Below are 21,097 nucleotides of genomic sequence, written 5' to 3' on the forward strand. Positions count from 1 at the left end.
AGGAACTTGACACTTTTAAATTGTTGATAACCGAGGAATTATTTCCCATTAGGAAATTCAGGTTTAATTTTCTAACATAAATTTTTAAGTCAATGATAGTCTTAGTAATGTCCATATATCGAGTAGGGACAAAGGTAAGGTCCTTAGCAAAGAAATCAACCATGTCCTGTTGTATCGCCAAGAGAGTATAATTGTATAGAACAAAGTCACTATGTGAGCTTTTCAACAGAATAAGGTCAGTACCAAAATCAGGGTTCACAATCATCTCCTCCTCCCCCGTTTTTTGTTCCTCGTGTTGTTCTGCCTCTGCATTTGAGGGTGATTCTTCCTCGTGGAATTGTTGACCATGTGAAAACCCTGGTTAATTTGCTGATTCTCCTCTTCCATAGGGATATTTTGTTGATTAATGTTCACTGACCCAGCGGCTTGTGCATATCCCTGGTTTGGGACATGTAAGTTAACATTGTTATTATTAAATCTCGGGCTCCTTCTTGGCCCCTGCCTTTGTTCAGTTGAATAATTGTGACTACTAAAATTATTATTTGCCCTTTGATTAGATTCACCAGTGTTTTGAAGCTGGTCAGCAGCCTCATCGGCAGCCGTTGATATTGCCCTGGAAGGTCTTGGATAGGCACATTTATTATTATAATCAGTTATATCTCTTATAAGTTTCTTTTTCTTTGTCGCTAGAAGTTTCTCCATACTAGCTTCAATGCTCGTGAAGATACGACAGTATTCATATTTATACCGAAAGAATTCCCTATCAGTTATAATAGATTGTTCTAAATTTTCAAGTTCTTCAGATAGAGCCACTATGTCTTTAGAATAATACACTATCAAGGCTTGTAGGAATTCTGTGCTTTGTCGATCGAACAAGTCAATGACTTCCTGATAAAAAGGGGAACTCTCCAAAAGGCCAGCGGGAAATCGCCACTGGCGCAAGCCCTTTGGAATTACCTTGTTCCTAATGCAATCAGTTAAATATGAAACTTCGAGTTGTAATTTTTTGCATTTATACAATTTATTGTCAAATAAGTCTATTTTTTCAGTTAACATGCCACTATTTGGAGCTTCCCTTAAGAAAGGCATTGCATGTGGATGAAACTCTTGACTGAAAAAGTTATTGTTGGACAAAAAATTAGCCATAACCGGAATCCCTTGCTTATTTGGGATTCCTTCCATGTTATCAACTAAATGCATGTTAATAGAGTTGTTACCTGGTTGCCCACCATTAGCAGCAAGTGGAAAAACACGGTCGCTAGACATTGGAAGACTGTTGTTGCCACCTAGTGATCCACCATCCGTATTACGAAGTACTGGAGACTGTTGTCCGTTCGGTGGAGTTGAAGAACTTCCGTTGAGTATAGTGAATCCAGGTGGTGGTAAATTATTCCCAGTTCTTGAAACAGGAAACGCCATAGCGTCTACTTTCTGTGTCAAGGCATCTACCCTGCCCAGTAGAGCCTCGACAAGTGCTGTCAAATTACCGTTAGGATTACCACTAGTATCATTCTCCTCGTTCTGCTGTGTAAATAGTGGTGGAGAAGCCTCTCCGGTTCCGGTCGCCATCAACGTAACTTTGCAACAAACACACCAAATGAACTTTGTAAAAAACACAAAGACGAACTGGAACGCAATAAGAGTAGGCTGGAATATTAAAATAATTTAATAAACACACAGATAAAATTAGCGCTTTCGGCGGATGAAATGACCCGCCTTCTTCAGATTACACAACGGAACAGGAGGAACATTTATTTATACAACAATGGGTATTGAATGCCCAATGGACATAAAGTGCATTGTTTAAATACTTTAGTTGTCATAGCGACCTAAAAGTAAAATCACTACCCATGTGAGATTGTTCTCACATGTAGTACTTGTTAGAAATTCCTGCAGCTCCTTCAGTGTTGCTGTAGGTCTCTTGGCAGCCTCCCTGACCAGTTTTAGTCTTGTCTTTTCATCAATTTTGAAGGGACGTCCAGTTCTTTGCAACATCACTGTTGTCCCATATTTTCTCCACTTTTTGACAACTGTCTTCCCTGTGTTCCATGGTATATCCAATTCTGTGGAAATTTTTTTGTACCCTTCTCCTGACTAATACCTTTCAAAAATGAGATCCCTTTGATGCTTTGTAAGGTCTCTGTGAACCATGGCTTTTGCTGTAGCAGGCAATTGAGTAAATACCAGGTAAATCCTACTAGGACAGCTGAACTTCAGTTGGGATTAATCAGAGTCTCTTTAATTGATGGCAGGTGTGTACCCCAGAAGACTGAATGCTGTAATTAAATGAAAAGGTGCTTCAACAAAGTATTAGTTTAAGGGTGTGCACACTTATGCAACCAGTGTATTGTACACTTTCCCCTAATAGATTTGTTTGTTTTTCAATTGAATTGTACAGGTTATAGGTCACATTAAAGGTGGGAAAAGTTTTGAAATGATTTATTGTGGTCTCATTTTTTTTATATCTCAAAAACCTGGCATTTTAACAGGGGTGTGTACACTTTTTATATCCATCATATGCAGACGTTTGTGCATCAGCAGCTGTTGTTTGGAGACAGAAAAAAAAAACTCCAGCATGAAACTCAGACCTACGTATCAGAAGCTAACAATCTATCTGTGAAATAAAAATTTAAAAACACCCCTGTTAAAACTGACTAAGCTGAGAAAGCACTTGGTCTTGTGCATCCCTGTAATACCCTACATTCTCTCATCACGGGGAATTATGCAAACTTTCCTTATGGATATACAACAGTTCCAGCACAGTGACCCACAAATCTTCATTAGTGCATTCAGGCCAATGAGCTAGACTCCAATGACAATAAAACATATCAAACACTGACTTTTATGCAGCTTCTCAGTAAAATTAAAGTGAAGAGTCCAGCTACAGTCTGAAATACTCAACTTACGAAAAGTCTGATGTCCATTTCAGTAAGGGTGGGTCTAAACCAAACTGCAAAACTTCCTACGGCAAATGCATATATAACATAACTTTCAATTGTCCAAATTTTCACAGAGCACACAGATTTTTGCCTCATTGTTTTGGTCTGCTCCTCATAACATTTGTGGTTTTCTGGCAAATCACTGAAGATTGAAGTAATTAATGACACACATTTGTGTTCCACATTTCACACCCTTCAAAAAATATGCACAAACACAAATCCTACTATTCTAGCCATTTTCTAAGTCTTTAAGAACCGTATTTAAAATCTGTTCCTATTTTTAGGCCTTTGTTCCACCATTATTTTAGGCTCTAACCAGATTTCTCGCACTAACAGGTTGAGAAACAAGCCTAAATCAAAAAATACAAACTGCCCTTGATGAAGACATCATGGGAGATTTACTCTTAAGAATACACAAATATTTGAGCAAACTGATTTTGAATGCACATTGACTCAAGTCTTTATTAATGCTTTCAGGCCAGTAAGCCATATTCTACCAGATGTAGAAGTATATCTTTCACCTTTTTTTTTTTTTTTTTTTGGGGGGGGGGGGGTTGATCATTACAGCAAAACTGGACCTTTTTGCTTCTTGGCTTGAACATTCTAACAACTTGGGTACTTTCAAGCTCTATTGTGATGATCTACAACAGCTAAGCAGCAATAAATATATGCTGCATGAGTGTGAAATACATGCATATTGTCAAGATGAAAAGTGTAATTAGTGTTCATGTTTACACTATCTATCACAAGCAAGTATTTGCAAAGTTCATTCATTTTATCTTCTTCACAATAGTGCAGAAAATGATGTCCTGCAGTTTACCTTTACAGATCATTTTCTCTAGGCTACAGCCCACATATTACCTTCCAACCAACTATACTCATTCAAGCCTTTCTTTAGGTGTGGGTACATGAAACTATTAACATTTCACAAACACAAGGAATTACAATATTCGTTAACTCCCACATTGTTTACAGCAAAATGCTGACATCAAGCCAAATCCAAGATTAAGTTCAGCTTTCAGAACATAGATGAAATTGATGTTCTTCAGCTCTACATAAATTAGCATAACATTACCTGATCGATGCCTCTTCCTTTACACTGCAGGACAATTACTTCTAAAAGCTTGGCTGCGTGGCACTCTGCATCTTCATCCGTATTTACAGTAAGCACCTAAAAGTTATACAGTTGTCAAACAGAGAAGCAAATGCAATATTTGCAATTTAAATTTTCAAGTCTTAAAAATATTTTGCTCATCATGAGAATAATTTAGTCAAACTATTTAAATATACCTTCCTGCGGTAGCCTTTGTAATGCATAAGAAATATGCTGTTGGCAATAACAAAGTGACAAATTATATAAACATGAACCATGCAATGCCTCTTTTAGCTAACTGACATCAAGAAAATAAAAAATAAATAAATAAAAACCGAAAACCTGTTTGAAATGCATACCAAAATTAAATAGCACATGCATGAACAAATATAAACTACCACTTTGTTAACTTAAGCTTAAGGACTTCAAAACGGGGAAAAAAGGACAAGACATCTGTAAGATTAAGTTTACAGGAGAATTTTTAGAAAGAAATGCTTCAGAATTTTTTTTTAGAAACAAACGCTTTAGAAACAAGTACAAAACAGCATGCCAATAATGCATATTCCAGATCTTAAACCTGTACATCTTAACTAGCATAGTTAATTAATACAATAAATTATATAACTGAACTTTGGTAATAAATGCACTTCTGGAGTCATGTATTCAGCCACACATGAATAATTCCACAGATCTCATCTGTCTTCATGTATTCTGCATGACTACCCAGTTTCTAATATTCTCATGTCATCTATCTGAACAGTCCTGAATAAAACAAAAGTACAGTTTTGTACCTACCATAAATGTAGATGTTCGAAGATCCACATTGCTGCAGTCCTTACACTTGGGTAGTCCGCTGTCCTCGGTCGGCCCGAATATCAAAGTATAAGGCTGACCGTCGGTCAAGGCGCATTTGACTGACATCAGGACATCAGGGCCCCAGATGTCAGAAGACCCTAAAAAGAAAGGTCAAAACCAAAAGACAGCAAACAACCAACCAACCACCCTTGCACTATAAATATGTACAATATATACAATATACACAATATTTACAACCCAACCCACACAACCGCCTCTAACTACAGAGGGGAAGGAGGAATGTGGATCTTGAACATCTACATTTATGGTAGGTACAAAACTGTACTATGTTCTTCATCTCACATTGCTGCAGTCCTTACACTTGGGAAGAATCAAAGCAGAGTAAGGGAGGATGGCAAAACTATAAAGAAGCAGGAGCTGCCAAAATGCCCTGTAAAATAGCAGTGGCAAAACCAGCCCTAGATTTAGAGTAAAGTGGAAGGTGATAATGCTTAGAGAAAGTATGCACTGAACTCCAAGTAGCTGCCTCCAAAATATCTTTAGTTGCCACCCCTTAAAAAGCTGTCGTGTGGCAGTAGCCCTAGTGGAATGAGGCCTAATCCCAGCTGGAATCTCCTTGCCATGATGGGAATAACAGAAAGCAATGAAAAACCCAATCCACTTAGAAATAGTTTGTTTTGACACAGGCTTGCCCTGAGAACTCAAAGCAAAAGAAACAAATAACTGCTGAGACTGCCTGAACCCTTTAGTTCTGCTCAAATAATATCGCAACTGCCTGTGTACATCTAAAGTGTGCAAAATCTTTTCCCTTTATTTTGGGGATTTGCATAAAAGTAGGCAAATGAATAGTTTGGTTTAAAGCCACACTAGAAACCACTTTAGGCATAAAGGAAGGATTAAAGATACCCTATCCTTATGGAAAATTAAGAAAGGCTCAACCGCCATAAGGGCCTGCAATTCAGAAACCCTTCTTGCAGAGGTAATGGCCAACAAAAGCAGTCTTCCATGATAAATATTTCAACTCGGTAGTAGCTGCAGGCTCAAGGTTGTAGAGTGAGTTTCTCCAACACAAAATTGAGATCCCAAGCAGGAGTAGGGCCTCTGGGGGGTCTTATATTCTTTGCCCCTCTAAGAAATTGCTTGAACAAAGGATGAGAAAACAAGCATAGTGAGCCGAAATTGCTGCAGCATGAACCTTAATAGAAGAGAAGGACAAACCTTTGTCCAGTAACTCAGTAAGATATTGAAGAGCCACACTTAAATTAGGCTCAGAAACATCAAAATCCTTTGCTGCACTCCAAAATAAAAATCTCTTCCATTTATCTACACTTTCCTTGTACTAGGCCTTCTAGCTTCCAAAATAACATTCAAAACTTGCTGTGGAAGTTGAGACCCTCTATGGTTCAAAACAGAATATGCCAGGCTGTTAGGTGAAGAGAGTGAAGCTTGACATTGAGTAAATGACTGTCCTCCTGAGACAACAGGTGTGGTATCAAGGCAAAGGCCATGGAGGCTCCCCGTACCAGACATCTCAGTAATGGGTACCAGTGCTGTCGAGGCCAATCTGGAGCTATTAAAATCATCTTTGGCTTGTCCTGTCTGACCTTTAGAAGTACCTTTGGGAGGAGAGGCAGAGGTGGAAAGGCATACACATGAAGATTGCTCCAATTGAAAGAAAGAGCATCCACTTTCCAAGCTGTGGGATGAAAACCTTTCGTGCAAAACTTTGGCAGCTGGTGGTTTAGTGGAGAAGCGAACAGATCTATGTCTGGAGTTCCCCATGACACTGTCAATTTCTGAAATACATGAGGATCGGGGATCCATACATCTGCTAAGGAGTTCTGTGGAAACCTTGCCTGAAGATTTAGCTGTAAACTGAGAGCAGTCTCCCACAAAATCATTGCTTGCCTGCATAGAGGATAAGAATGTGTTCCCCTTGCTTGTTGATGTACCACATGACAGTTGTGTTGTCTGTTAGAATCAACACCTGCCCTGGAAGAAGTAAATCCTTGAAAGCTATTAATGCAAACTGGACTGCTAACATCTCCTTCAAGTTGATATGTAGATGTTGTAGTCTGGGGCCCCTTGTCTTGTATCCACTTTCCATTTAGATGAGCTCCCCAAGCTTTGTCTGAGGCATCTGTCTTTAGAATCTTACTCTCCTCTTGTCGGGTCACAGAGTGTCCCTTGTTTAGGTGACATTCCTGAGCCCACCACAAAATTTCCTTTTGAATGCAAGGTATTATCTGATTGACAGTGTCCAGATCGTGGCAGTGCTGTGTCCATACATTTTGAGATACCATTGTAGCTTCCTCATATGCAGTTTGGCATTGGGAAGCACCAGAATACAAGATGCCATGAACCCCAAGGCTTGAAGGACTGTCCTTGCAGTCAGCCTGGACTGATGAGACAATTGATGAAAGTAAAGGGAAAGATTCTTTTGTTTGTCTCGGGTCAAAAAGGCCATCTGGGATGCTGTATTCAGTCTTACACCCAGAAAGCACATGTCCTGAGAGGGTACTAGACTGGACTTTATTTCGCTCACAGAATACCCCAGGCATCTTAGCACTGCTATCACATATTCCAAATGATGAAGAAGCTCGTCCTTCCTTGAGCCAGAATCAGGCAATCGTCCAAATAAGGATAGATCTGTATTCCTTTTAGCCTGAAGAAAGCTATCACTGGAGCCAGAACTTTCGTGAACACTCTGGGCGCAGTAGATAAGCCAAAGGGCAATGCAGAGAACTGATAATGAGAAGTCCCAGCCTACTTCCTGCAACTCAGTCTGATAGGAACATGAAGGTAAGCTTCCTTGAGATCCAAAGTTACCATCCAATGATCTTTGCCCAGCAGAGGTAAAAGCTGTTGTAACGTCAACATTTTGAACTTGGGAATGTCCAGATAAGTGTTGAGGATAGATAAATCCAAAACTGGTCTCCACGTGTTCCCCTTCTTTGGTACTAGGAACAGGCGAGAATAAAATCCTAGGCCCACTTCTGGCATAGGGACCGGCTGTATGGCCCCTATTTGAAGTAACAGAGAAATTTGTTTGTGAGCCTCTATTCTTTGCTGAGGAGGAACATCTGGCATGCCTGTGAGGAGAGGCAAGGTATGGAAAAAAAACCTGTAACTTGGTGTATGATATCCAATACCCATCTGTCTTGGGTAATTAAACTCCAATTTTTTTGAAAAAAGCAACCTTCCCTCCCAAAAGTGCTGCCAGACGAGAAGGCTCTGGCAGCTGAAAAGGTAGGTCATTGGGTCTGTTTACGAAAGACTGACCCCTGCCCTCACCGAAGACTGTGCAGGTGAACACCCTGTTCTAGGCCTGAAAGAGCCAGATCTACCCTAGACTGGGAATCATAAGAAGGATCGCCCACCCCTTGGTAGGCCAATTTCTACTAAACGGAGGCTGAACCTGCAAAAATCTTTAACAGTCTGCATAGACTTAGCCTTGTCTTCCATTTTCTTTAAGACTGCCTCAACAGGTGAACCAAACAACACATCAGATTGTAAAGGAGCATCTAAAATCCTTGTCTTAACATGGTCAGATAAATTCTGATCCCTCAGCCAGGCGTGCCAGTGGCAGGCCTGTACAGCATCAAAACCACATTGCAAAGAATGCTTACCCACCTGTTCAGAAATATGTACTAAATCTTGTAACTCTTTACACTCAATACCTTCAGAGCATCTACCTTAGCCTTCAATTGAGAAAGTAGATAGTTTTGGTATTTCAACATGTGAAACTGGCAATTCAAAGCCCTCATAGCTAGGGTGGAAGAAGTATAGACTTTCTTTCCCCATCTATCCAAAGCCCTAGCCTCTTTATCTGGGAACCGGATTTTTAACAACAGAAAGCCTAACACCCTTAGGCCCCTGTCTAACAGTTTCTGGGTCTGCCCTAGGACTCTTAAAAAGATACTTATGAGCTTCAGGCACCCTGTAATACCTATCCGGTTTAACAGGAGCAGGAGGCAAAGAATCAGGAAAAAGAGAAGCCTCTGCAAACACATCTTCCACAACATCCAGAACAGGAGGTATAGCCAAAGGCCTATGCTGGGGTAAAACAAAATTCCCTAAGCCTTTTCCTGGAATCAGAGAAGTACTGACCTTCTTATTTAAAATGCTCCCTCATGGGATGATGAGTCTCTCAAAAGAAAAATCCTCAGGAGGAGAAGCAGAAGGAGTAGAATCATCCACATCAGAATAAGGGAGAATACTCTGCAAGTCTTCAGTCAAGACTCTGAAACATCTCCCAACTCAGGTTCCACCCTAGGTCTCTTATCAGGAGGGGAACCTCTAATTAAAGTAATCAAATCTTCTGCCATTTTAAGCATATGCTACTTGGGCACAGATCCTGAAGAACTAGGAGTGACACCAACTGAAGCTAAGCCTGGCCTGTCTCTGGGATAAGCCTTGGAAGGAGAGGGCCTAACCCACTCCTAGGAAGAGGGGGAGAAGTAACCTGAGAAGCCCCTTCAGCCTGACCTGCCTCCTCGCCACATCCAACCAATAACAAAAGTCCCCCCTGGGACTCCAGAGAAACCTCGGGGCGGACCCCGGCTCCACCGACACCTCTAAAGACGCCGTGCAGGGCCTAAAACAAGGAATACACAAAGTATGATAATCTCTATATCTGTTTCCCAAGAAATACAGTTATTCACTTTTTCTGACATCCGGTAAACCACTGAGGCAAGAAAAAAATATTCTAAATATTCCAACGGGCCAACTTTGACTCGGTCTGAAACTCCCCGTGAAAAATTGCTGCTTCTGCATCGGACCATGCGGCAAAAGACTGAGGATATGCGCATTTGTACCCTGGCGACCTGATGTCAGTCATACTTTGATATTCGGGCCGACCGAGGACAGCGGACTACCCAAGTGTAAGGACTGCAGCAATGTGAGATGAAGAACATCCCTAGCTCTGCCATCTCTTTCCCTCAGGAAGTTGCATCAAACACTTTTCATCCTTTTAGTGAAGAAAATAATTCAGTTTGCTCCATTCTACTAAGGTTCTTTTTGTTTGTATATTTTTAGTAGGAAACTATTTCTGTGTACTTTATTCACACTTGCTATACAAGCATTTCTGTCATGCTACTGTTTTCTCTCTCTCACTCTAAAGTCTGTGTATTACCCTTTTCAAATGTAAAGTCAGCATCACTCTGAATGCCTTCCTTCAAACTTTTTCAACTTTACACATATTTTACGACCTGAAGCTTCGAAACTAGAAACAGTACTGACAAATTTGCAATGACATATTTACAAAAGTAATACTAAACTGCTTTTCCTCCAAATATGTATTACACTAGCACACAGCATGCTAGCAGTTCAAATTATTTATATTTGTCTATTTTTGGTTTATCACATGTAGCAATTCATGTGCTTTGTTCTGTGCATTCCACCTACACTAAAAGATTAAAGCCATTAAGCTCTACTGCCATGAGTTCATGATGAAAATGATTAGCAGCTGGACATGTGACAATGTTTTATCTTCCAAAATTACTTAGGATTTAACTATATGCCTGTAACCATTGTTCTAAAGCAAATTTTTACAAGACTCCTGATTTTTTTTTTTGGTTCTTTGTCTGGTTCTTTGTCCCGACTGTCTATCAATCATCAGTCTCCTCCTGGCCAATCGGCCCATTCATTCTCCATCACAGGTAGAAGGATCAACTTGGAGGGAGCCATCATTCAAAAAGTCACAGGGGTAGTTCTAGTATTTTTTTCCACTGTTTAATTTTTCCCTGGCCCTACTAGCAAGCACCCAGTGAGATATCAGGGAGGGTCATGCAATGGGCAGACAGAAGAGGACTTACCCTAATTTCTGCAAGGGACATTCCCTCAAAGCAGCCCGTCCTCTCTCCTTGAGATATGAGCAGTAATTTCCCTAGTCCCACCAAGGAGATAATAGCTCCCAAGTGTTCCCACTGGAGCATACAACCCCCCCCCCCCCCAGGAGAAGTGCGATGGTCACATCCCTTCACTCCTTTCTCTGCTTGTTTGTTTCTCCAGTGCTAGAGCCACTGACTAAATCTTGGTCGCCTGATTCAAAATTAGGGCTCTATCCCACTGCACCATGACGCCAGGCATGTCTTCAGATTCTTGGAACATCTGCCCTAACACACACACACTAAAAGCAAATTTCTGCTTCATCACTATCTATCCTTCTTCATATGCTCTACAACATCATGCACTCTGATGCTTCCTAGTTTAACATTTTTTCTGTCAAAAAGAACAGCATTATTCACCACCTACAATACCTTTTGTCTTCTTAAATAACGTGTGTGTGTGTCTGGCGCAAGAAAGGTTGATGGGATAGGTCATGGTAAAGGTGGTTTCCAGCGTTTGCATGACCAATTTTCATGACATTCTCTTCATAACGACTTTCATATTATGCTTCCGAGGCTGAATGGTCTGTTATCATCGAGGTTTGTGAAATGGCTTCATTTATGGAACTGAATTGGCCACAACAGCCTGCTTTTAGATATCAGGGATATAACCATTTTTTTTTCAGTTTTCTACTAAGATTCTTTTTCAAATTCTTTTGTGTATCTTGAGTGAGAGGGTCCCAAGGGATTTCAGATGTAATCTTGCACATAGGCTCATATAGGGATGTATATGCAATAGAAACATAAATAACAGAGATCTGGCACTTGACAGCATTTCTGTCAAAATTAGTGCATGTTTAAGGCAGGCATCAAACTGGGACCAATGCTGGCATTAAATGACAGAACATGTTACCTACAGGTGTACTCCCAGAACTATGACTCCAGCTGAAATACCTCTTTGACATCTGAGCCCTGAACTGCAAGATCTAAAATGGGAAGGTCCAATGGACTACCCCCCTACTTAGGCCAATGGAACCAGCTTGGCCTAATGGCCAAGACCTGAACTACCCCTGACTCTTAGCTGAGTGATTCTGTAGACACCTACCCATGGGATAATAGCTGGCTGCCAACATTCCGCAACCAATCAACAGAGGAATAGATGGCATTTACATCTCGGGACACCTGCCTTCCAAGGTGGGAGCCAGGGGTCTGCTTCCTCTAAATTCCTTATTGTTTTCCAAAAAAAAAAGAGAGAGAGATGCAAGCTCAAGCTCTTACAAGCTGAGAATGAGCCCAGTATCTGCGAGGTTTGCAGAGCTGCTTTTGAAACTGACTTACCTCTAATAGAACATGACCTGTGTCTACCCTCCAACTGTCAGTCCTTCTCAGCTGAAAAAACAACTAGTCTCAAGTATCCCTGTTATGACATCACAGTCCTCATCTTTTGGGCTAATGAGGGTTCGTAGGGTGTGTCTTGAAGCATCTGATAGCAATTCCTTTTCTTTTGAAATTTCAGCTTAAAGCCCATCAACAAAAAAGTCCACTGCAACTGCTTAATTTGAGGTCACATTACATAGTACCTGGATAGCCAATGTATCATTTCTATTTAGGTCACATTAGCTACAGCTCTGTTATAGGTTTTATATCTTGAATCTGTACTATCTCCTCTTTACAACTCTTTGCTCTATTCTTGCTTGCACCTTAAACACCTTTACCTTTTAGCTCTACTTCATAGTATGCATCTCTTTTTCCCTTCTTGACACTCTCCTTTCTCTGCACTGTTTGCAATTACCTTCCACTCAGCTACTCACTGTATAAATGTATTTTTTCTCTGTATAAATGTTTTATTTTTTCAGCAATGTTGATTTCGCTGCCAGTTTTGTACTCTTATAACATTAATTTACAACTGTTTGCATCCTTAAAAGATTTGTATGTCTAGTATTTGTCATAGGTTGACCCTGAAATTGCACCACATAGATCAGTACTCTACCCCAGTAAACAAATTAAAATAGATATACATTTTTAACTGAAGTGGAAGGTTGCTTTGAAAGATGTTGATTGGTCTTCCACAAGGTCGTTCTGATTCTAAACTCAGGAAGGTCGTCAAGCTTTTCCATTGCCTTATCTGCAATATGGATCTGCATCTTTGATCACGAGATTAATACCTGGCAGACTGCTAATCTTAAATGGTCAGAGGGGTAGGTGTTTCTACCTCATCTGTCTAAGGATGTAAGTTCTCTATCAGCTGTTGAGGTGGCAAAGTGCCCTGGTCTCTGCAAGCTATGCTGCACTGGAGAGATTGCAGAGAGGTTAGAAAAAGGATGACTTGTAAGGGGTTCTAACCAATCAGATAGTGGCTGTAATGAGCATTAGCCGTTCTGAGTGCTGAAAAGAAAAAGAACATTCACTGAGGGTGTCTGCACAGCATATGTAAAGAATGGCCCCACATGGGGAAGATCCAGCGCTCACAGGACATCTTCCCAGTATATGCGAAGAGGCATTTCTGAAGGGCTAGAGCAAGGGTTTTAGGTCATCATCTGATGATGGAAATAAAGAGGTAAAATTCATTATCCCTGTCTACTTCAGAACGAATGGTCTCCAGATCCTCTAGCTCCTTACTGCAGACTGACAGGGACTTTGCTTTTTGCCGACTACAAAAAGATGCCAATTCACACACAACTACACACTACTGCTTAACAGCTACAGTATGCTTGACATGTGTTGGATGTTGAGCAACCGGGATCAAGCTGAATAAGTGTGAAATGAGGAAACAAGAAGATTGTGCTTAGCCTAATACTGGATTTCTAGCCACATTCCATGAAGGTGTGTTCCCTCACCTGCAACTCTGTTACCCACCAGATATCAAACAAAGTTGATACTTGGTCCATGGTGCTAGAAAACATGATACAGCTACCAGACAGCCTACATGGGACTGGGAGGGAAATTCTAGGAGTACAGTCCTCAACCCCAAGTTCCTTCAGTCCATGCCAAATCCATCCCCAAATGACTCAACAGGCTGATCTCCAGCATCAGGCTTGCTGGCCACAAGCTACTACCAATTAACCAGTAACCTTAGTATGCACCTCAAAGAATGAGCTGGAGGTGTACCTTGCCAGTCCACCTGTTCTTCCACTAACAGAGGACTGGTGCAGGCTGCAAGTCTCTATGAGCTCAGGAGAAGGTTGACATCTGCAAAGACAAGAGTCATGTTTAACACTGGTTTTACATACATAAGGACTAGGCTTTGAAAGTAACAACTTGTTTGTCACAGTGGTGAAGATCCAGCCTATAATTAGGGGTCCAAGTTGGACCCTTGCACCTGCCCCCAAATAAGGGCTTTGAATGGTATCTACTCTTCTGGTCAAGGATCAGGTCAACATTTTTCCCTACTGTGAGAGTGACTGCAGTGCTGTATCTTTGTCACCTATGCCAATACTTCATTTTTTTCTATATCGTTTTCCCCTCCCACCTGAAGGCCATCAAGCCTCCTCCAATTACACTTGAGTTCATACATTCCCCTGCACTGGAAACCTTTAGTATGAAAGTGAAAGCCATTGGAGGGGCTGTAATTCAAGCAGCTGTGAACATGGCTGGCATCTCCAGCTAAACTTCCTACATCTGCCTGCATGTTATGGGAAGGGGGGACTCTCAGCTCACTGCCTGGTTTGGTCAAGCTTTCTCCCAAACTGGGGCACTATGGTGACCGCTCAGTGTCCCGAGGCCCTGCAGAACTGCAGTGGCGAAGCCTGCCCTGGACTTAAAATGAAGAGGTAAGTGAAAGTGTTTGGTGAAGGTGTGTACAGAACTCCAGGTTGCAGCTTCTAAAATTTCCTTGGTAGGAACCCCCCTGAGAAAGGCTGTAGAGGTAGCTGTTGCCCTGGTAGAGTGGGATCTAATGGTAGGAGGAACTGGTTTCCCATGATGGGTATAGCAGAATCGTATGCAATGGCCTATCCATTTAGAAATGGTTTGCTTGGAAATGGCCCTCCCTTGAGAAGCTGTAGCATAGGAAACAAAGAGCTGGTCAGTTTTTCTGAAAGCCTTAGTTTTATCCAAGTAGTATCGAAGCTGCCTGTGAATGTCCAAGGAATGTAGGAGTCTCTCACCTTTGTTCTGTGGATTGGGGAAGAAAGTGGGTAGATGGATGGTTTGATTTAAAGTTACACTGGAAACCACCTTAGGCATGAAGGAAGGATTAGTTCGTAGAGAAACTCTGTCTTGATGAAAAATGAGGAAAGGTTCCACTGCCATAAGTGCCTGTAATTCTGAAACTCTCCTAGCAGAAGTTATTGCCAGGAGCAGGGCAGTCTTCCAAGATAGGAACTGAAGGTCTGCAGAAAAAGCTGGTTCAAATGGTGGTAGCATTAGTTTTTCCAGAACAAAGTTGAGGTCCCATGTTGGTGTAGGAGCTCTTCTAGGTGGTCTAATGTTTTTTGCCCCTCTGAGGAACTGCCTTAGGAGTGGGTTTGAAAATAAAGGTGGATTTGTGTCGTAGTGAGCTGAAATAGCTGAAGCATGGATTTTAATTGAGGAGAAGGAAAGTCCTTTATGCAACATTTCAGCTAAGTATTGCAGAATGTGAGGCATATGAGGCTGAGTTGTGTCTTGGCCTTTAGCTTGGTTCCAAGCAGAAAACCTTTTCCATTTGTCCGAGTAAGCCTTCTTGGTGCTTGGCCTCCTGGATTCTAGAATAACATCCAGTACTGCTTGTGAAAGAGGAGCTGGTTGGCTGCTTAATTGATTTGCCATGCAGCCAGGTTTAAGGTTTTGATCTGGCTGTGTAGAATCTGCTTGTCTTGCTGTGTGAGCAAATGAGGTATTTGAGGCAATATCCATGGTGGGCTGTGAGTCATATTCTTCAATAGTGAGTACCAGTGCTGGCGTGGCCAGTCTGGGGCTATGAGAATCATTCGAGGTTTCTCCTTTTTGACCTTCAAAAGAACCTTTGTGAGAACAGGTAATGGAGGAAAGGCATAAGCTGCCAGGTTTTTCCAACTGAAGGAGAGAGCATCCACTTTCCAAGCTTGATGGTGGAATGTCCTTGTACAAAATTTTGTCAGCTGGTAGTTTTAAGGACTGCCAAACAGGTCTATATTTGGTAGGCCCCATCTTTGAGTTATCATTGCAAATATTTGTGGGTCTAGCTTCCACTCGTGGGGATCTTTGATGTTTCTGCTTAGGTCGTCTGCCAATGTGTTTTTCTGTCCTGGCAGGAAGTGAGCTTGTAACTGGACTTGGTAGGTCAGAGCTGTGTTCCATAACATTATTGCTTGCCTGCAAAGAGGGTAGGAATGTGTGCCCCCTTGTTTGTTTGTTTATGTACCACATTACTGTGGTGTTGTCCGTCTTTATTGCCAGTTGTCCAGGCTGTAGTAGATCCTTGAAGGCTGTCAGAGCTTTCTGTACAGCTAGCATCTCTTTTTGGTTTATGTGCAGTTTTCTTTGTTCTGCAGTCCATAGGCCTTTAATGCATTGCCCTGCCATGTGTGCCCCCCAGGCATAGTCTGAAGCATCTGTTGTGATAATTTGCCTGGGTGGGGGCAAGGTGAAAGGCTGACCCTTGTTGAGGTGACATGCCTGTGCCCACCACAGAAATTCCTGTTGAAGGCAGGGGATGAAAGATATCACTGTGTCCAAGCTGTGGCTGTGTTGAGACCATACGCTTTTTAGGTACCATTGTAATTTCCTCATATGCAGTTTTGCAAATGGTATTATCAGAATGCAAGATACCATGAAGCCCAAAGCCTGCAGAATTTTTCTTGCAGTTAATTGGGTCTTTGTTGCCATTGTCTTGAAATATTGAGTCAGTTGTAATTGCTTGTCTGGTGTAAGATAAGCCTTCTGGGCTGTTGTGTCCAAGCTGGCACCCAGGAATGTCATTTTTTGTGAGGGTACTAGTTTTGACTTCTTTTCGTTTACTGTGTACCCCAGACAGTTTAGTAGATGCTTCACAAAAGCCAGATGTTGTATGAGAATGTCTTTTCTTTCTGCTTGGATGAGGCAGTCGTCCAGGTATGGATATATTTGAATTCCTCTTTGTCTGCAGTATGCAATTACTGGTGCCAGGCATTTTGTGAATACTCTGGGTGCAGTAGATAAGCCAAAGAGCAGTGCAGAGAATTGATAATGGGTTGAACCTGCAATGAAACGGAGGTATCTTCTGCAACTTTGTCTGATAGGGACATGCAGGTATGCCTCCTTGAGGTCCAACGTTACCAGCCATGCTTCCTTGCCCAACATAGGAAGTAGCTGCTGTAGTGTTAGCATCTTGAATTTGGGGACTTGTAAGTAAGTGTTTAGAATTGAAAGGTCCAGAACTGGTCTCCAAGCATTTTCTTTCCTGGGTACTAGGAAGAGTCTTGAGTATAATCCTTGGCCTTGCTCTTGAGTTAGTACCCTTTGAATGGCTCTCATGTCCATGAGAGCTGTAATTTGTTTTTGAGACTCTGCCCTTTGATTTTTTGGCAGGTTTGGCATTCCTCTTTTTATTGGCAAGGTGTGAAAGTGGAATCTGTATCCTCGTAAAATTATGTCTAGGACCCATTTGTCCTTTGTGACCATGTGCCAGTTGTCTACAAATAGTGCTAGTTTTCCCCCCAGGGGGGCTAACAAAAGAGCCTTGTTTGGCCAGCTGAGGTACAAGTCATTGAGTTTGCCTTCTGGTGGGTTGAGACCTGTCTTCTCCTCCCTTCTGGGTTGGAGTGCCCCATTGGCGAGGTTTATACCGAAATGTATAAAAAAAGATCCAACCACGAATGAAGGCAGAATGACCTTTATAATAAAAAGTACAAGCGCTTTCGTCTGGACAAGACTTCTTCAGATACAAAATACACACAAACATGAATTATATTGCAGAACTAGATGTATTTTACTTCTGTTTCTGGTTGTTAGTCTAATGTATTTATTATTAGTGTATCAAATAATTTATTATTGCATACATATTTTTATATGTGTGTGTTTCTTTAAAGTTTAATTAACTTCATTGTGAGGCATTATAAATTTCTGTAGCACCTGTGTGTATTTTGTATCTGAAGAAGTCTTGTCCAGACGAAAGCGCTTGTACTTTTTATTATAAAGGTCATTCTGCCTTCATTCGTGGTTGGATCTTTTTTATACATTTATTGTGTTTGGTGCTTTGTTTCAGTGAAGTGTTCAGTTTTCTTGATTCAACGGTCGTTTTGTTGGTGGTTTGGCCTTTTTTGTTGGTGCTACAATTATTACTACACCATGGGTGATTCCACAGTCATTGACAGTGGTGATATGTTTAGTCCGACCAGCATGGTTATTACACAAAGAGAAGTCTGCAAGGTTCGTGAGGAGGTTGCAGCACTTAAAAGTGATCTTTCTATGCTTATTGAACTTTTAATCCAAAAGGAGTCAGTTGGTGGCGCTGTTTTTAAATCTACAGAGCCTTCATGTGCGCCTGAGACTTGTGCCACGCCTTCCACGTCTCCACGCTCGGTTTCGGCGAGTCATGGTGGGATACAGACGGAGAGAGGACTTTTCCCTTTAAAGAATGTTACTTCTGTGGATGGTCAGGTTCAAATGGTTTCCAATGCGAGTGGAATTAGACAACAGGACAACAACCATCTAAGTGAACTACTTATTTGTGATAACACAACAGGTACTGTCTTTAGTTCAAACCGCCAGAGAGATGTCATGGTTGTTTCTAGTGTTTCGGGCACTCAGGGTGGCGTTCCTAACCATGATGTGCTTTTTGAACCAAAAAAATGTTTCCAACATGTGTTTAACAGGAATTTTGATTTTAATCCTGTTGACAATATCCATTTTGCAAAGCATGGTTATGGGGACAATTCTGTTGAGTCTTTGACTTTAAAAGACATGATATTTTCTTTGGAAAGGAAACTTTTTAAATACAAATGCTTAGAACTTGACAATCATTATTTACATTGTTGTATTGAACATGGCTTTGTACCACAAGGTTTAAGATTCTTTAAATATCCCTTTGGTGTCATATATTCGAAAGATGTTTTAAAAGATTTACATTCCTATTTTGACGAGTGTCGTTTGGGTCTTATCAAAAGACTTATTAAATACAATGATGCCACTATGCTGCCCTTGTGTAAGGAGATTAATATTTTGAATGAAAACATTTTAAAAGATTTATTATTTTCTGAATTTGAATCTTTGTATAGGAAGATTCTTGATAAAACTGACAGGAGAGTTAATAATATTTTTTTAAGGAAGCAGAAGAAATTCCTGAGGGACCGACAACAGTATAGTATTGGTAAAGTTTATCCTGGTCCTACTTTTAACAGCAAACATGGCAATGGAAATTACATTAATACACATGTTAATACAGGATTTGATGATGACATTCGCCCTCTTGTGACTGATACACATGATCAGGGGGTGCCATCAGACAGAGGTACGAGTCACAATAGACCTCTTGATGAGTTAGACTCCTTTTCTGAACCACAAGACCCTTTTTTATTCCCCAGGAGGTCAGAACGATTGGCCAGCAAGACCAAGCATCCCCCAGATCCAGGTCATTCGAGCAATGGCTACGGGATGAATTATGGTTGGAAAAGGGTGGCCAAGAAGGACAGATAGTTATTCAGGAAGGGACAGATGGTATTCTATCTGAATACAAGGGTTTTAAAATCTACAATTATTCTTCTCATGTGATAGGGAAATTACATTTTGACTTGTTCTCTAGAGGTTTCAAATATGTTAAAAGCAACCCTGATGATCTAGCAAGTGTCTTGGTTGATTTTAAACTATTTCTAAGAAAGTTAAATTTAAACATGATTTTTAATAAAACAAACACAGAGAATAACAGGGTTTCAGACAGTTTAGTTCAAAGTAGTACTTATAATCCACCCCTTCACCCTGTTTTATTGCTATATGAAAAAATAGCTATGGATGAAATTTATGAAGCCTTTTATAGGCATAAATCAAATTGTGGTTTAACCAATTTAAGACATGATGAAATTCAATTATTACATCAACTACAAGGGCAAAATGAACTGCGTATTATGCAACCTGACAAGGGAGGGTGTGTTGTTTTGTTTGACACCGAGGAATATTACAATTCTATTACTAACATTTTGATGGATTCTACTACTTATTGTCCCATTTCAATTAATGAAATCAACATAGCATACGGGAGAATTGATTCTATTTTAGAAGAATATCTATTAGAAAACAGGATTGATATTAAAACACACAGATTTGAGACAAAATAATTCTATAATTCCCACTTTTTTGGACTACCTAAAGTCCATAAATCTATTTTAGCTCCAACTTTTCGACCTATTGTTTCTGCCAGAAATTCCAAAACACATCCATTAGTGGTTTTCGTTGATCATCATATCAAAGAAATTTTAATGAAAACGGTACATCTTTTAAGGGATTCATGGGATTTTCTTCGTAAATTATCCCCAGATTTGTGAAGTGAGGATGTTAGTTTCCTCACCATTGATGTGAAGAATTTATTTACTTGCATTCCCCGTGAACCGGGTTTTGAGTATTTTAGTGACAGTATTTACAAACACTCTTCCCTAGATAAGGATAAAATTCCATTAATTTTGGAACTTTTGGAAATTGTCTTAGACAACAATTATATTAGTTTCCAAGGTGAATATTTCCAACAGACCAGTGGTGTTGCAATGGGGGCAGCTTGTGCCCCCATGTACGCCAACTTGGTCTTGCTGGATTGGGAGAGTAGATATGTTTTTGGCAGTCCTTTTCACAACAACATTAAAATCTATCTTAGATTCCTTGACGACATTTTTATTTTGTGGAAAGGAACTACAGAAATGCTTACCTTGTTTATGGATTACTTGAACAACAGTACCAGTTTTTTGGCTTTTACACATACTTGGCATCCTGACACTATTAACTATTTGGATATTACTATTGTTAAAACCAATAAGAATTTTAAATCCAAGATTTACCGTAAAGATACCTGGTGCAATAGTTATTTGCACTCTGATAGCTATCACCCTACATTTCAGAAGAAAAGCCTTGTAAAAGGACAGGCAGTCAGGATTGCTAGGATGACTTCAGATTTCGATGATTTGAAGAATTAATTTCTTTTTCTAGGTATCAAGTTCATTGAAAGGAATTATCCTTTATACATGGTTTGTGATATATTGGCTAAGGTTTATGGTGAATGGGGCAAAAGATATAAACCTCTCTTAGGTCAACCCTTTGTGGTTTCAGGATCCCAGGGTGGAGATGTCAAAGACTTTAGGGGGTCTTGTGTTACAGAGTTTACTACATTTTCTGACATTTTTACCAAATTATTAGTTCTAATTGGTGTATGTTAAAAAGTAACAAAGATCCTTTTGAGGCGGTAGGACCAAAACCTATATTTACATTCAGGACTGGAAGGAATTTCAAAAAAGTATTTGAGTATATTGATACCAACGCAAGACACTTTAATAATAAAAACA

The 21,097-nt window shown here is 40.5% G+C and overlaps 1 protein-coding gene across 1 annotated transcript in view; it reads right to left on the minus strand.

The window, feature by feature from the left end:
- The window catches only part of IPO8 (importin 8), a 3,293,983-nt gene that overhangs the window by 719,584 nt on the left and 2,553,302 nt on the right, over window positions 1-21,097 (minus strand). Inside the window, exon 20 of the mRNA XM_044088203.1 lies at window positions 4,015-4,110. Within this exon, the coding sequence (XP_043944138.1) occupies window positions 4,015-4,110 (96 nt within the window). The remainder of the gene's footprint in view (window positions 1-4,014; window positions 4,111-21,097) is intronic.

Source organism: Protopterus annectens, chromosome 11.part0, assembly GCF_019279795.1.
Source record: "Protopterus annectens isolate FY-2018-M chromosome 11.part0, PAN1.0, whole genome shotgun sequence".
Taxonomy (NCBI): Eukaryota; Metazoa; Chordata; order Ceratodontiformes; family Protopteridae; genus Protopterus; species Protopterus annectens.